At 41.5% G+C, this 15,962-nt stretch overlaps 1 protein-coding gene across 1 annotated transcript; it reads right to left on the bottom strand.

The window, feature by feature from the left end:
• Positions 1-2,914: 2,914 nt before the first annotated feature.
• LOC307026016 (solute carrier family 22 member 13-like) lies at positions 2,915-14,669 on the bottom strand. The gene is made up of 10 exons (XM_079661084.1): positions 14,224-14,669; positions 10,980-11,083; positions 10,600-10,754; positions 8,657-8,828; positions 8,342-8,462; positions 5,756-5,844; positions 5,418-5,632; positions 5,224-5,332; positions 4,960-5,154; positions 2,915-3,077 (listed from the first exon to the last, which is right to left on the bottom strand). Exons 1-10 carry the CDS (start codon positions 14,596-14,598, stop codon positions 3,014-3,016), a joined length of 1,599 nt encoding a protein of 532 aa, XP_079517210.1. The 5' UTR covers positions 14,599-14,669; the 3' UTR covers positions 2,915-3,013.
• Positions 14,670-15,962: the final 1,293 nt, after the last annotated feature.

Raw genomic sequence — 15,962 nt, 5'->3', positions numbered from 1 at the left:
GTTTGTTACCCATTGAATGTGTTTCCTCTTACGTTTTCTGACAAAGTTGTTGTGTACATACTTTTATTTGTGAAGATATGTTTCTAAATACCTCTTTGTTTCTATTGATGGTTGAGATTTGTGTTGGTCTCTTCTTAAAACTGTTTTTGATTTGCATTTGAAATTAAAGACGTGTCATTGGTTTTCATTCATGCTTTTGTGTTTGTGGTTTTTTTGATTACCTATTATAAGTATTTTGTTTTTAACAAAGCTCAACGTCATTTCTTTCATCAGTTTCAACCGGCTTGTGGAGAGACGTGTTCAGCCTGTTCGAAGCCGGTTTATCCGATGGAGAAAATTACCGCAGACAAATACGTTTTTCACCAAACTTGCTTCTGTTGTAAACAGTGCAACAAAAAGTTAAGGTGAGATACCGACATAATCGACAAAAATCAATCGACTGCAACAATTATTAATGATTTACAAAACTGATTGTTATTGAAATATCGACTTGGCATAAGCCTGAATAGCAGACTATTGAACTGTAAAACATATTATTTATTATACTTGTAAGATTGTATCACGATAAGCTACCTTAAGATATGGCTATTCAATTAAAATAAAAACACTGTCACATTAATTAGACCCTCCAGAAAAACGCGGGCTAAAATCCTTGATTATGTGATTAAACATGCGGGAGAAATTGCGAAATATGCGGAAAGTTGCGAAAAAGAATCGATTTTTTTTTTTAAATATTGGGCTGTCTTATTTATTCTCTCTCACACACAACCTGCCACGAACGTTAAACCCCTTTACTATTCAATTAAACACATTCAATGTTTATTTATTGTAAAAGCAATTGGACACACACACACACACACACACACACACACACACACACACACACACACACACACACACACACACACACACACACACACACACACACACACACACACACACACACACACACACACACACACACACACACACACACACACACACACTTCTCCGCCTCATTCTGTTTTCATTTACTCGTTTGTTATCTGACCAGCTTCAATCTTGTAGGCTACTCACTTAGTTTCTTGTAGCCCTCGAAAGGGTTTGAGGTTGATCCCTCGGTGAACGTGAGTTGTTTGGCTTTCTTGTCCGCAGCAGCAGAAAGCATTTTCTAATGTTTGAATTAGGGATGTCCCGATCACCTTTTTTTGCTCCCGATCCGATTCCGATCATTTGATTTTGACAATTTGCCGATACCGATTTTTCCTGATCAGATCTTTATGCAATGCATTAAGAGAAAAAAAGCATTCAAGTTGTCCCTTAAGGTTATTTTTTTATTTAAATTGGATATTCTATCCAACATGGATATAGCTTCTTTCTTTCACAGCAGCATTGGATCAGTTCAGTTGTGCAGCATTGGATCAAAACTAAATAAAGCTTTCAGTACTCGTTAGCTTACTGCTACAATTAGACACTGCGCCCTCTCTGTTGCCAGATTTGAGAGAAAGAAGCAGGTCTATGAAAACAAGCCCCAAAGAAGCAACACATACATGATGTTGTGTAATTTGAAACCAAAACTAAGGCCTCAGGATGACTTTAAGACTTGAACATGGTCATTTTTGTTTTGTAACATTGAATACAAAAAAATATATATATACATTAAAAAAATTTAAAAAATCCCGATCCCCGATTTTTTTTCTCCCGATTCCGATCTTCTGAAAATCACGTGATCGGCTCCGATCCCCGATCACGTGATCGGATCGGGACATCTCTAGTTTGAATGAATCAAAGTGGGTCGTCACTGTCGATTTTCTCTTATGGTCCAACACACAGTTGCACGGGGTGCAGAATAGTTTCCCCCCACTTTTGTGAAAGACATCGGGGTACTGCTTTGCCCGGTTTTTAGCAGAAATGTTTGTCGGTAAATGAGATGGATCAGATAACAGAATCGCGTTTTTCTGGAGGGTCTATTAATAGAGACAAATGTAATTGATGATTAACCGTTTTAATATTGCTTCACCACTGCATATAAATTGAGCAAAAACCAATCAGCTTCGTTTGGATCGGGGTCTAAGGTACAGCAGAACAGTAAAACATAACTTTAACTAAACAATTTTGCTTATTTGTACTGTAGCATGCAAAATTACACACCACTGCATGGGGAGTTCTACTGCATATTTCACTACCAACAACTGTTCAGAAGAAAGGGAAACTACGACGAAGGCTTCGGACACGTTCAACACAAGAACCGATGGCTTCTGAGAAACTCTGCTGACGCGGTGTCCAGTGAGTCGGAGGCATAGAGACTCAAACAAAGTGAGTACCATATATATCCTTTTGTTGTTCATAAATGGTTAATAATGTGGCATCCCTTCATTTCAAACCGTGTCTTGTGTTTCTCTCCTCAGCTGATTTAACGGTGAACACGGAGAATCATGACGATGCGTTTGAGGCACCAACGAGTGTTTAAATCTGTGTGTGTTCATAATACGTGATAATTTGTTGGTGCATAACCCGCCTAATTGCTTCAATGGTTTAATCATCAGTTTTATTAAAGTAAATTATCATTTACCGTTTGTTTAGTTTAGAATTACCACAACGAATCACAGTTAACTTTTTGGAAAATTCTATCTTTTGGTCACAGTGTTAATTAAAAATAGGTTTGACAGAAAGGAATACAATAAGTAACAGATTTAATATTAAAATCCTGGGTATGCAGAAAGATCCAAGCATTTATTATTTTTTTGTTGCAAATGTAGATTCGAAACGCATTGGAATTGTATGTCTGTGCAGATAATAATAATAATAATAATAATATGAATTATTTGCCTTTTATTAATTTATATAAAGTTGTCATTTCTGTGTGAATATCTCAGGTTTCCCCTGAAGCAAAATTGTTGCCCCAATAATTTTTTCCCAACACTTTCAACAAAGCTCTGGTAAATGACATTTTATTCATATAACACTTTTAGGCCAACAACACCGATAAAAAGTGGTTAAAAAAAATGCAAATACATGTAGAAAAGTTGTCTGACTATAATAAAGCAAGAATGACTTCCTCACTGTATCGGTTCTCCAAAGCTCCATTTGATGGATTTCTAGAATTAAAAACAGAACAAATGATTGTTATATGCAATTATTTACACTTAATAGAGAGCCTAAGTCCCTCCCTTTCCGGTGGACCACCATGGGACCTTATTTTGGAAAAAATATGGCGAGGGAAATAATGTTTTGATCCCGTTTGAATTGTGCCATGATGATATGATGTGATATGGTGTTTGTCAATTTAAAACAAATAATTTCCAAGTCAAGAAAGTCCAAGACTAAGTGATGTCATAAATGGGGCGAAGCCTGCGAGCTAGTTCAGGCAGTCAACTCGAACACTTATGCTGCATTCATACATAACGCCCCTTGCCACTCTACAACCGAACCAACCAACCAGAGTCTCCTTAATATGTCTCTCTATTTAACCTGCCAGATCTCTCTCTATGCTTTGCTTGCTGCTGCTATTGCTGCAGCTACTTCCACGTCACTGCTGCTTGCTTGCCCCAGCTTCCACCCCAGCTTCCACCCCAGCTCCACCCCAGCTTCCACCCCAGCTCCACCCCAGCTTCCACCCCAGCTCCACCCCAGCTCCACCCCAGCTTCCACCCCAGCTTCCACCCCAGCTCCACCCCAGCTTCCACCACCCCAGCTTCCACCCCAGCTTCCACCACCCCAGCTTCCACCCCAGCTTCCACCCCAGCTCCACCCCAGCTTCCACCCTAGCTTCCACCCCAGCTTCCACCCCAGCTTCCACCCCAGCTTCCACCCAGCCTCCACCCCAGCCTCCACCCCAGCTTCCACCCCAGCTTCCACCCCAGCTTCCACCCCAGCTTCCACCCCAGCTTCCACCCCAGCTTCCACCCTAGCTTCCACCACCCTAGCTTCCACCATCCCAGCTTCCACCCCAGCTTCCACCCCAGCTTCCACCCCAGCTTCCACCCCAGCTTCCACCCTAGCATCCACCCCAGCTCCACCTCAGCTCCCACCCCAGCTTCCACCCGAGCTTCCACCCCAGCTTCCACCCTAGCTTCCACCACCCTAGCTTCCACCCCAGCTTCCACCCCAGCTTCCACCCTAGCTTCCACCCGAGCTTCCACCCCAGCTTCCACCCTAGCTTCCACCACCCTAGCTTCCACCATCCCAGCTTCCACCCGAGCTTCCACCCCAGCTTCCACCCCAGCTTCCAGCCCAGCTTCCACCCCAGCTCCACCCCAGCTTCCACCCCAGCTTCCATCCCAGCTTCCACCCCAGCTCCACCCCAGCTTCCACCCCAGCTTCCACCCCAGCTTCCACCCCAGCTTCCACCTGCAGGCTCGGGGGTTAGTTATTTAATCATCACTCATCGTGCTATGTATATCTGTGGAGTGATGATGCCCGAGCCTAGTTGCCAAACTCAGCTATATGCTGCTTCTAATAAACATGTTAAAGAAACACGTGAGTTGTCTGACTGAACTCGTTTAACACTCACCGAAACCTTGTACAGACGGTCCCGCATGCTGGCTCTTACAGACTAGCTCCCCTTTTGTGTAATAGCAGCTCTCAATATGCCCAGACGGGTAATGATTTCCACCTTGTTTACTGTAACACTTTTCACCTCAATCTGAAAGAAAGAGGTGAAAGGTGCCAAGGTGACGGCCATCTTGGTGTTGGTGATGTGTGTTTGAGCGAGACCAGAGATGTAGTTAATTGAGCGGTTTCACACAAAACGAAGTGTTACTTCACAGTAAAAAATTATCTTTTAAATTGAAAAACATCATTATGTGTAAGTCATGGCATAATTCAAACGGGATCGGAAAATAATTTCTCTCTCGCCGTTGACTACAATACATAATTTTTCCGAAATAAGGTCCCATGGGTCGGAAGTACTGGAGAAGGGCGGGACTTAGGCTCTCTATACATTTGTTTTTCAAATAAAGCTGTGTATACTCCACTCACTCGGACTCAGTGTGGTCCTGGAGTTCCACATTGAGGGTTTCAGGCAGTAACAAGCAGAGACCAGCAGCAGTGATGGGCACGATGCCGTATATCAGCATGGGGATGGAGTGATGGTAGACGTCCAGGAGTCTCACCAGTGGAGCCAGGATCCCCGCCGTGCGACCAAACATCGAGTTGACACCAAAACCATTGTGCCTGCAAGAACGCGCAATGGTGAATGGACTGCGTTCATACAGCTCTTGAAATGCAATAGAGTGACATTACCTTAATATAGTTGGGTATAATTCTGTAGTGTACACATAGATTGTGTTGAAACTGGCCGTAGCAGCAAACGCCCCGATGACTGCTATGGTTGTCACCACGGCAGGAAGATCTGATGGGGAAATCATACATTGCAACACATAGTGAACGTGAAAAGAACGACACGTCTATATCAAATGTTTTCATGTAATATATACCTTTTGGGACGGCAAGGACCATGAGGCAAGCAGCTCCCCCGAAGAACAGGAAGCCCACTAGTCCTGTCCTCCTTCCAATGCGTTGAATCAGAGTGTAAGAAGTAGCCTGTGCAGGAAATTGAACGACTCCAAAGATGAACTGTGTGAGGTAGATATTCAGACCAAAGCTGCCCACATTCAGGAGCAGTCCGAAGTAGACAAGATTTACTGCGAACCTGGTGCAGTTGGAGAATAAGAAAGACATTTTGTTTTGGCGTGGCGATTAGATATCATTAATAAACATTAGTCACACTGATTCACTGACTGAGAAAGACAGAGCAATTATTATGAAGACCCACCAGTTGTAGCCCATTATGAAAGTACGCTTTCTCAAATAGGATATCCGGAAGATGTCGAACACGTTTCTTCTTCCGGATGTTCCCTCAATCTCAAGTTTAGGAAGTGAAAAGAAAGAAAATGATTTGTCACAAAGAGGTTTGAACTGAAGAGGATTAGGGCCACTTGATTTTATTTTGAGATCGGACAAAAAGTGATTTTATTTTTTAAGAAAAAAAAAATCTGAATTGTGAGGATTCGTATAACTTTTTTTAAATTATTTTATATTTTAAAAAAAACGTTTTAAATAGTATTCCAACTTTTCTTAAAATTCAGATTTTTTTCTCCGATTTCTGACTCATTCACAGAGAATTGACTTTTTCCTAACAATTCTACGGAGCCCTGGAGGGTTCATAAAGAGAGAAAAAAAAAAACGAGGCCACTTTTTATTAAAGGAGACATGTGATGAACATTTCCACTGATCATAATTCCATTGTTGAGGTCTACTAGAATAGATTTATATTGTGCAATTTTCCAAACTCACTTTGGTTTCTCAAACAGCATCTCTGTAAACTACGTGTATTCACTGAATTTCACTCTCTGCCTTTAACGGCTCGTTGTAGCTCCAATAGCTCCAGCCCCCCCCCCCTCCCTGTGAGCACAGTGTGCTCTGATTGGTCGGGACGTTGTGAATCGCGCTGAGCTCCGTAGAGGTGTTGTTTCCTTGTTTAGCGATACACAGCGAAACACGGCCAAACTCATCCTGAGCACACACAAACTCACAGCCGAAGTAAAAACAATAAGTGTGTCTTGATATTGAGTAAGAAAAAGGTTGATAAACGCTGTGAGAATGGGTCTGCAGAGAGAATGGGTCTGCAGAGAGAATTTCACCGCGATCCCAACTGTCTGTTATCAGCCTGCAGCCAGGGAGGAGAGATCAGCAGAGCTGCCTGGACTCTGTGTGTTTCTCAATCTCGAGGAAACTGGCTTCCAAGCCAATATTTCAAGGATGCTACGTCATCGAGTGCCGCCGAAGGACTGTTCCAATCTTCAGCATACTTGGAATTCCACCGAGGCCGCGTCCTTGGTTTGGGGGTAATTTCGAGGCTGCACATGGGTAGACTTCGCATCCTTCAAATCCCCACAATGCTTTGCGCACGGACCAATTTCCCCAAATCTGTGGCGGAAAATGTAAGGAAGGGCCTCTCATATGACGCACACCTGCACACTTGCTAGCCTGTTCCACTCTTCGTTTTCCGAATGCCAGGAAGGATTCTTGCCTAGCTTCTGAAGGAAGTGACTCGGAAGACATGTGCTACCAAGCAAGCATCCTCGCGATTGAGAACGGCCTGAGTGTGTGTGTGTGAGGAAGTCCGTGGATTGGTTAATTTGGACCAATCAGCCTGGTCATAGCTCTGGGCGTGGCTACTGGGTGTTCAGACGTCACAATGTCCAGGAAGAACATGAGAAATCTCCAACGAGGCGTTTTGGGGAGGTCTTTTCTGTGTTAGAGTTTTACTCCCTACAGGGTGTACTTTGAGGGTTTGTGACTCTGCAGACCGTTTACATGCAGAGAAAACTTCATAACACACAAGGGGACGGGTGATAATAGGGTGACCAGGTCCCAACAAACCAAATGTGGGACAAGGAGTATGTTTCTGTGGGACAATGTGGGACACCCTCTCAAAAGAGAGGCAGGGGCAAGCACATCTGTTATTATGGACGCTGCTTTTGTACGACCACATGACATTTTCTTTACTATCTCAGAGTCTGGAAAAATGGTCGGCGCTAGCTTGTTACCAGAGTCATTTGACCTGTATGATTGGGAGTGTTGCACTGTATGGTAAACACTTGTTATTTCTGCTGCTGTTACCTTGTCTGAGTGGCCATCCTTTTTTGGTTTGAGTAGGAATGTCTCCATAGAGTGGGATGTCTCTTTTTGAGCGACACTTTTCTTGAGAGAATCGCATTCTCTGTGTCTTTTGACGTCGTATTAACCGCCATGTGAAATAGAAAAATTACTCTTGCAAAGATTGCAAAAAACTCTCTCTGAGAGTCGCCCTGCACTGGCTTCACCCACGGGTAAGTGTCTTCCCAGTCTTTGTTGTATGTGCATCTTCTTTTCTTCTTAGCTGTAGTTTCAGATTTCTCAAAATGTGGACTTTTTTCAGAGTTCCTAATATTCTCAAAACTCTGACTTTTTCTCAGATTTCAGACTTATTTTTCCCCTCAGAATTTTGGCTTTGACTTGTCTTTTTGTACCTTTTTGTCAGATCTCCAAAAACTGTTCATGTGGGCCCAATCCTTTATAGGGTTGAATATATGGTGAATTTATTTTGAGATCTGACAGAAAGTGATCCTGAATTATTCTCAGAATATAATAATAACCTTTCCTAAAAATAATGGACTTTTCCTCAGATTTTTTATTTTTTTTCTCAGAAATACTTTTTTTCCACTTTAAACTCAGAATTCTGATTTCTCAGAATTAGTTTTTTGTCCCCTCAGAATTCTGACTTTTACCTTTTTGTCAGATCTCCAAAAACTGATCTCATGCGGCCCCAATCGTCTTCCGTAGGTTTATAGTTTATAGCGTTGTTGACACAGCTCACCTTGTCCAGCAGATGTTCTGGTACCGTGGTCCCGTTCAGCCGGGCCGCCCTCTGCAGCTCCTTCAGCGCCTCCTCCTTCCTGCCCTGTGTCATCAGCCAGCGGGCGGACTCTGGGAGAAACCTAAAGATAAGATAAGACTTTATCCCGAAGGAAATTGTTGTGCCAGAGCCACAAAAATACAACAAACACAGCAGCATAACAGCAAAACTGTACACTAAAAGACGGGGTTACAGATGGAGTCCAAAACTAGCAAGCCACATGAATGTCTGGGAGCAAATTAATTTGATATGCCACACCCGAGTGTTACTGCTGACCTGTAATAGACTGCAAAGAGGACTAGAAGAGGACTGAAGAGAACCAGCTGCAGGATCCTCCAGTCGCGGATTAAATAGGCGATGCCCGACAGTAAGGTCAGTCCCACAGAGAAGAACGATGTGATGATGGTTGTGGAACGAGCAGCGTAAGAGGGACCAGTCCACTCCACCCCTGTAACACAGATATAGAAATGTTATTTATTAGGATAAACCCCTTTAAAAGTACCATGTTGTTTTCAAGGGGGTCCCGACAAAAGCAACGTCTTACAGACACACATTAACAAAATAACAGAAAGCAAAGCATGACAAACCACGTACAGTCTGTTAAGTAAAATGCATCAAGTAATACATACAATCATTACAATTTGATAGAGAGTCGTGTCTAATAGATCAGTTTCATCAATAACAAGGGCAGGCCAGCTGAAAGTGAGTATATTGGGATTCTAATCTATTCTTACGTTTCATTTTGGAGTGAAAATTGAGGTTAGTAGAGGTTGCCAGCTCTGTCCCTTAATATCTGTAATAAATGAATATCTAACATAATGTCCGTGCACCACCTGAAGTTAAACCAAGCTGCTACTTCCTGTCCTATCTTTACTTCTTTGGTGAACCTTGATCTGACACGAGATGGCCTTCCCGTCCAACATCGCTCACAAAAGTGTCAGCTATAAATATAGTGTCAAATCTGACAGACCACCACGGCACCAAGATAAATTAAGTAGTATACCGGAAGTTAAAAAGAGCGGGTAAACTCCAAGTTGGATGTGTTATCAAAGTGTGTGACCTCTTAAGCCCCACGGACCCGCCGAAGGGGCCGAAATCACAACATCTGCAAGCAAAAGTGTCTGAGGGCATCTTAAGATTGAATAAACTATGAATGTTTCATATCTATGTAACGGGAAGAAACTCAGCTAACTGCCCTTAAACCTCAAAGCTAACGCTGAGCCTCTGAATTAGCCACGGGCAAAAAGATCTTAAGGCCGTTAGCACAGAACTCTAGCTATACCGATCGATATACTTATTGGATCTGCACAAACAAGTTTATACATCCTGAGATTCCACAGATTATAGAAATATAAGGATCATCACTGAGCGATCAGAACTCGTGACAGGGGAAGAAAACCCAGACATCACACGACGTAGCTTTAGCAAAACACGGAGATATGCTCACCTTAGCTGTTATTCTGATCAAAAGTTGTGTTCAGTGGCATTAAAACGAGAAAAACGCGGCTGCAGGTTAATCCATAGATTAATCCAATGTGTCTGTCACTTTGAAAAAATTATTGATAATCCATAATTCAATTTTTATGCAAAAAACTGAGAATCAAAATGAGCCACAAGAAGCCAGCGCAGCTTCCGGTTTTTCTACGTGTCACTATCATTCCTTATTTGGTAACCTGTGTGTGTATGTGGAACTTTCCCTCGATTCCATTGGTTCTGACGGTTAGAAAGAGATGTCAATCATCAAAATCGACCAAGGGGGGCCAGAAATATGAAAAATCCACCCAAATGACCCCAGAAGTGGGTTCTTTGTGCTAAACCTCTCTAAAAAGGTCAAATGTCACTTGTTTTACATCAATCTTGATACAGGGTACTTATTATATGTTGTACTTTGGATTCCTAAAGCTTTTAGTCTACTAACCCAACATCCAAGGGTAGTTTTCACTATAAGTAAAAAAGTATTTTTGGACGGACACTATCATTTACTATGTTCAATCTGAATTTTCTTTAAAATAAAAAACATCTATATTGATTCTGACTCTTCTACATCCAACTCACAGGTTTATCATTACTTTGAGAAAAAAGATAATTAATTTTCCCCTTTTAGAAGTGTAGTTATGGTCATTTGTTCTGGAAATGTCATTTTCGAGCCTGAGACCTGAAAAACAGGTTTGGGGCCTAACAGGTAAAATAGCTTATGATGATTGGAACAACAAACCTACCCATCACAGATGTGTTCATCTGAAGGTTGACACTCGAGGTGCCGCAGAGAAATTTGAAAAGCATGTAAACGTAGATGTTGGGGGAGAAAGCAGAACCAACACTGAAGAACAGGAGGAGAGAAACACAGAGCAGGATCGAGAAGCGCCGTCCAAACCTGCAGAGAGAGGAGAGATGACGTATGCTTTCACCTCAACGCGATATAAACAACAGATAGATCTTATTTTATAGATTATTTTTGTTATTTTCTAAAATAGTGATAATAACACACGTAGCCTACATAGATAAATACATTGTTATTTATATTAATAATAATAATTCGATAAGGCTATTTAAAGAAAAATTAGACAAACAAAAAGGTGGATGTGTTTTGGTTTCTTACCGGTCCGAAATCACCCCATAAGCCAGCGCTCCAACCAGAACTCCGGCCATGGAGATGGACTGGGACGCCTCGATCAAACTACTCCTGTCACAAACTACACCAAACTGAAGTGAGAGGGGGACACAAATAAAGAAAAACAGAGACCTTACTGCAGTATTTGTTTATAAAGTTATTAGTACAGTCACCACAGGCAGATAAGAATGTATGGAGGAGGGAATATGAGGTCATCGCTTCTCAAACATCAGAAACATTTACTTACAGTTTTGTAAGTGCGGATCACAGTTTACCACGGCTGAAGACTTCTCCACGCTGCTTTCAAACTGTGAGTCAACAACGTACGCTTCACTTGGAGGCTGTCTGAAGGTGTACACATGTCTCAGATTGACTTGGTATCTCATTAAGAACGATATTCAGTGATAAGTCTGGCAACAATAGTTGGTTTAAATGATTTATTCGATCTCGCAATGTTTTCAACAGACATCCCCTGCTGTCAACACGTTTTTCTTTTGTAGTCCTCGCTGTTCGCGTCCGAATATCGCCATCGTAACCACAACCTCACTCACTGGTAGCCTACTGAATGTGCATCAAAGTCTTCCTACCGAGCCAAATATACCAAAAGATTTATGTAAACGACAAAAGAAGCGATCGAAATGTGTATTTCAGTCGAAGGCCACCATGCCCGTGGGAAGTAGGGGTGCTGAGGGTGCTGCAGCACCCCCTGGTGGAGGACAGGGGATCTGCACTTCCACAAGATATAATACAAAAAAAAAAAAGTTCAGCCTTGATGTAACAACATTCATAATTAAGTAAAGATAACACCCTTTTCACCCCGGTTACATTTTCCATTTGCCCTGTACGATGGGCGCTGTAGTGATGAAAGTGGGGGATGTTGGCTAAGCAGGCGACCGCAGCTCACAGCCAAAGTTAGAGAGATGGGGATACCGTGGTACCAGCGTGGATTGTTGTTAGCTTCTGCTGCGCTAACGGATATAAGAAGCTGTTTCTACAATAATATGGAGGGAGAGCTCTGTCCTGTCAGACTGAGAGGCTCAGTGAGGTAAAGGACTGAGTGTTTAGATAGTTCACTTTAGTCTAAGTTATCTCAGTTAGTCTCAAACGTTTTGATCACAGTTTATCTAAACAAATATTTCCAAGGGACACCTTTATAATTATTAGGATAAATAAAAACAGGTTTGAAATCATTCCAATGTATACAATAGGACAGTAAACCAAAAATATCGTTTAAAACTGGAGAGATTTAAAAATATGCATAAATAAATAAATGTTAACTGATAAAATAAGATATGAATGAACAACACAAATAAAATAAGTTACATTTATTTGTTATTGGCTATGGTAGGTTATTGGAAATGTTCACATACTTATTTGATTAATAAAATGCAAACCGATCTTTTTCATATAGGTGTTTTAGAGTAGTATCCCCTAGATCAGTCTCTAATTGGGCACTCAAAGTGCACCAGATTGAAGCATTTTACTTTAAAATGTTCAAAAAATCTTCCCGGGGGACACCCCCGGACCCCCCTAGAGGATGTGAAGTCCACCCCCCCAATGTTTATTAAATACATTTGAAGCCTTGTTATATAAATTGTCCGCCATGTCAATATGTTTCTCTTTTTGTAGTGTATTGGTCTTTTGTAGAGGTTTTTCATTGCCAGCTAAAATCTTGCCTTGGGCAGCACATTGGTCGGAACCAGCCCTGGTGTCATCCCCACAGCACCCCCCATTTGAAACATGTTCCCACGGCTATGAAGGCCACCACCCCCACCTCTAAACCAGTTGATCGGGAAACCAGTTAATCCGGAACACCGGCCGTCAGCGAACCGATCCGGCCTTTCTGCGCGACTGTCACTCAAATTTGTGGGACGCGGGACAAATAATAAAAATGCTGTCTGTGCAGTCCGGACAGTGCGGACACCTGGTCACCCCCCAAATAAACTGTCAGTCAGACTCAGAGTTTTTGAAGATGGACATAAGAAAAACATTTCTTAAAAAATACGACAATTCTCAAGTGGTGGCTCACACAACAACCCCAGAGCCACCACTTGAGCCAGGCAAACAAGGTATGTAAATGTCAGCAAACTGCCAAGTTATGCGAACATATAAGCAAAGCATAAATTACAGCTATGTTGACGTTACTTTGAATCGCGGGGGTAAGCTAAACCGTTAGCAAGTAGCTATAGCTAGCCAGATATATTAAATAAACACTTTGTCGATACAATCTAAATGTAATGTTTTTTAGCGTTACCTGGTGATTTAAAAGAAAGCTCTCTGGGAAATGTTGACTTACTGTTCGACATGAAGCTAGAAGCTACCTTACGTTACACAACTGATCCTGAGTCCTGTCAGTTAAAGTGTTTCATAGTTAGCTTAGCTAAGCATCAACTTAGCACTGAAATATATGGATGTTATTTGACAGTATTTCTGAGAAAAAGTCTGCTGTAATGGTGGCATAGTTGCCACTGCTTTACGTGTCGACCACATGTTTGAACGTATTTGCAGCAGTAAATGTGGCTGTTTGGCCACTGACGTTGCCATAACAACACCTGAATTTAAATGTGCAACCTCTTTTTGTGACATATTTGTGTATGCAATTATAATTCTTCTGAATGATATTCCTATGGACAGCTAGTTTCTATGTGAACATTATGAGAAGGACAGCCAGAGAGAATAAATGAAAAACAGTTATGAAATACTATATGACAAAACATGAATACAGTTTAAGTGATTAAAAAATATCCATAAAGAAAAATCTGTTTACAGTTCTGTTTCGTTTGTGGGTGTTGAGAGATGTATCCATAGATCTCTTAATTTTGCTCTCAAAGTGCACCAGATTGATGCTTTTAACTTCAATATTTAAAAAAAAATATTCCCGGGGGAGCATGGCCCCGGAACCCCCCTATAGGATGTTAGGTCCACGGTGTTTACATGCTTATTTATACAATATGTGTGCTTATGCAAACTTCGTAAGACAAAAGTTGGTTCCGTGTTGTGTGTAGTGAGAACGCGCTAGAGTGAGGGGGGCTCTATTTATTAGACTATTAAAAAAATCATGCTTCAAATAAGTGAGCAGGTCTCCCTTGAAAAAGAGATCAATGATCTCAATGGGATACACCTGGATACATAAAGGTTTGAAATGAAATGAAATGAAGTGGGGGTACGGCGTACCCCCGCGTCCAACGCCCACTACACCACTGGTTTTAATAGTAAAGTGTTTAATATTTACCTCTGTCACGATGCTTGAAGCTCCAACAGGTGCGTCATAGTCCCATCCATGTGTGCATCCTGTAGTCTTGTTGATCCCGTACGCCTCAATGGTTTCCAAATCCAGATCCACAGGTGTGAACATCTCACAGCTCTCAAAGCCTCCATCCTTGTTCAGTGGGAGGGTGAGATTTCTTTGTCGTTCCTCCGTCAGGTTGGGTCCTCGCTCCAGGATCCAGTTGGTGTTACAGGAATGTGGGAAGTTCAGTCCTACAAACACCTGACCGATCACATCGAAAGCAGAAAAAACACTGAGGATGCATATTCCAGCCAACAAGCGTTTCTGAAAGCTACCAAACTCCCCGATCTCCCGAAGGATCTCCCCGAAGCTGCTCATATTGATGCTTGTCTAAATGTACCGTGGTGCCACATGCAACGTGCACTGTGAGTGATGGATGTGCAAATCTGAAGGTGCTATACCTCAAGGAAGTGAGTGAATTTCTACGCGCCAGGGGTCCAAGAGGAAACCATATTGCAAATAGAAGAACAAAAGGTGAGTTATAAATATATAAGTGTGTTTTGGGCATTCATAAAAACAACAATAAGGCGTTAGAATGTGAAATGCAGACATTGATGAGCTAGCAGCAAGTGCATCAGCTTCTATGCTATGGCTTCCCCCCCCATCTAATTCAGTAAATAATGGTTTAGTTCGTTGACACACAGGTTTGTGCTTGTTGGAACAGTGACAACACCAAGAGCAACAGCCTGGGGGTTTTCATGCTTCTGTGGAGATTTCATTAAGTGTGTTTAAGTAAGTAAGTAAGTAAAGTTTATTTATAAAGCGCTTTTCACAGACAAAGTGCTTGACAAAACAATAAGACATCCATATAGGAGGCGTACAATGATCAATGAACCCACATGTTAAGAAGACATAAAAGCAACAGAGCATAATTTAAGACACAATAAAAACAGAATAAAACAAAACTTACAAATGAAATTTAAAACAAACAAAAATAAAAACATAGTATTAAATGGAATAAGATCAAGCACACCCAAACGCCTGACCAAACAGGAATGTCTTTAAAATAGTTTTACAAGAGTCAACAGACTCCGCAGACCTCCGATGAGCAGGCAGAGCATTCCATAATTTAGGAGCCACAAGGCCAGGCAGCTAGCAGCTCGCTGACAATCAGAAGGCTATTAACCATAAACAATCTCAAACATCATCTCGTCTATAAGACAGTTGTGGTTGTGGGGAAAATGATATTGTAAAAAAAATACACATTTTATGAAACAAGTTAACAGTAAGAGTGTTTAACACTTTCTGACTTTAAATTAAAGGTAGGATTTCTGTTCCTGCATATAAAGTGTTCCTGATGAATAAGATCAGTACTCCGTAATGGACACTTTTACTGAGCATATACTGTGTAAAATAGGAAGAAGAGTCTTAACCTTACAATATTTAAACAATGTATTTTCTTTTCTTTTTTGCAGATTAAAAGCAACGTTATTGTCTGATGTACAATTCAACTTCAACTGCCATATTACAACCCCTCCTACGAATACCAAATTGTCCTCTTTATATTCTGCATTACATCTGTTTGCTGCGCTGCTCACAACAATGCCTGCAGGGCCGGATTTGGATGACTTCATTAAACTATACTTCAGACTTTCCCTAAGTAACAAAGAAATACTTGCTATTTTGGCACATACTAATCACATTGTAATTAGTGTCCGAACATTAAAGATAATTTGTAAAAG

This window comes from Notothenia rossii (genome assembly GCF_949606895.1).
Source record: "Notothenia rossii genome assembly, chromosome: 12".
Taxonomy (NCBI): domain Eukaryota; kingdom Metazoa; phylum Chordata; class Actinopteri; order Perciformes; family Nototheniidae; genus Notothenia; species Notothenia rossii.
This window is presented reverse-complemented; position numbering and strand designations above follow the sequence as displayed.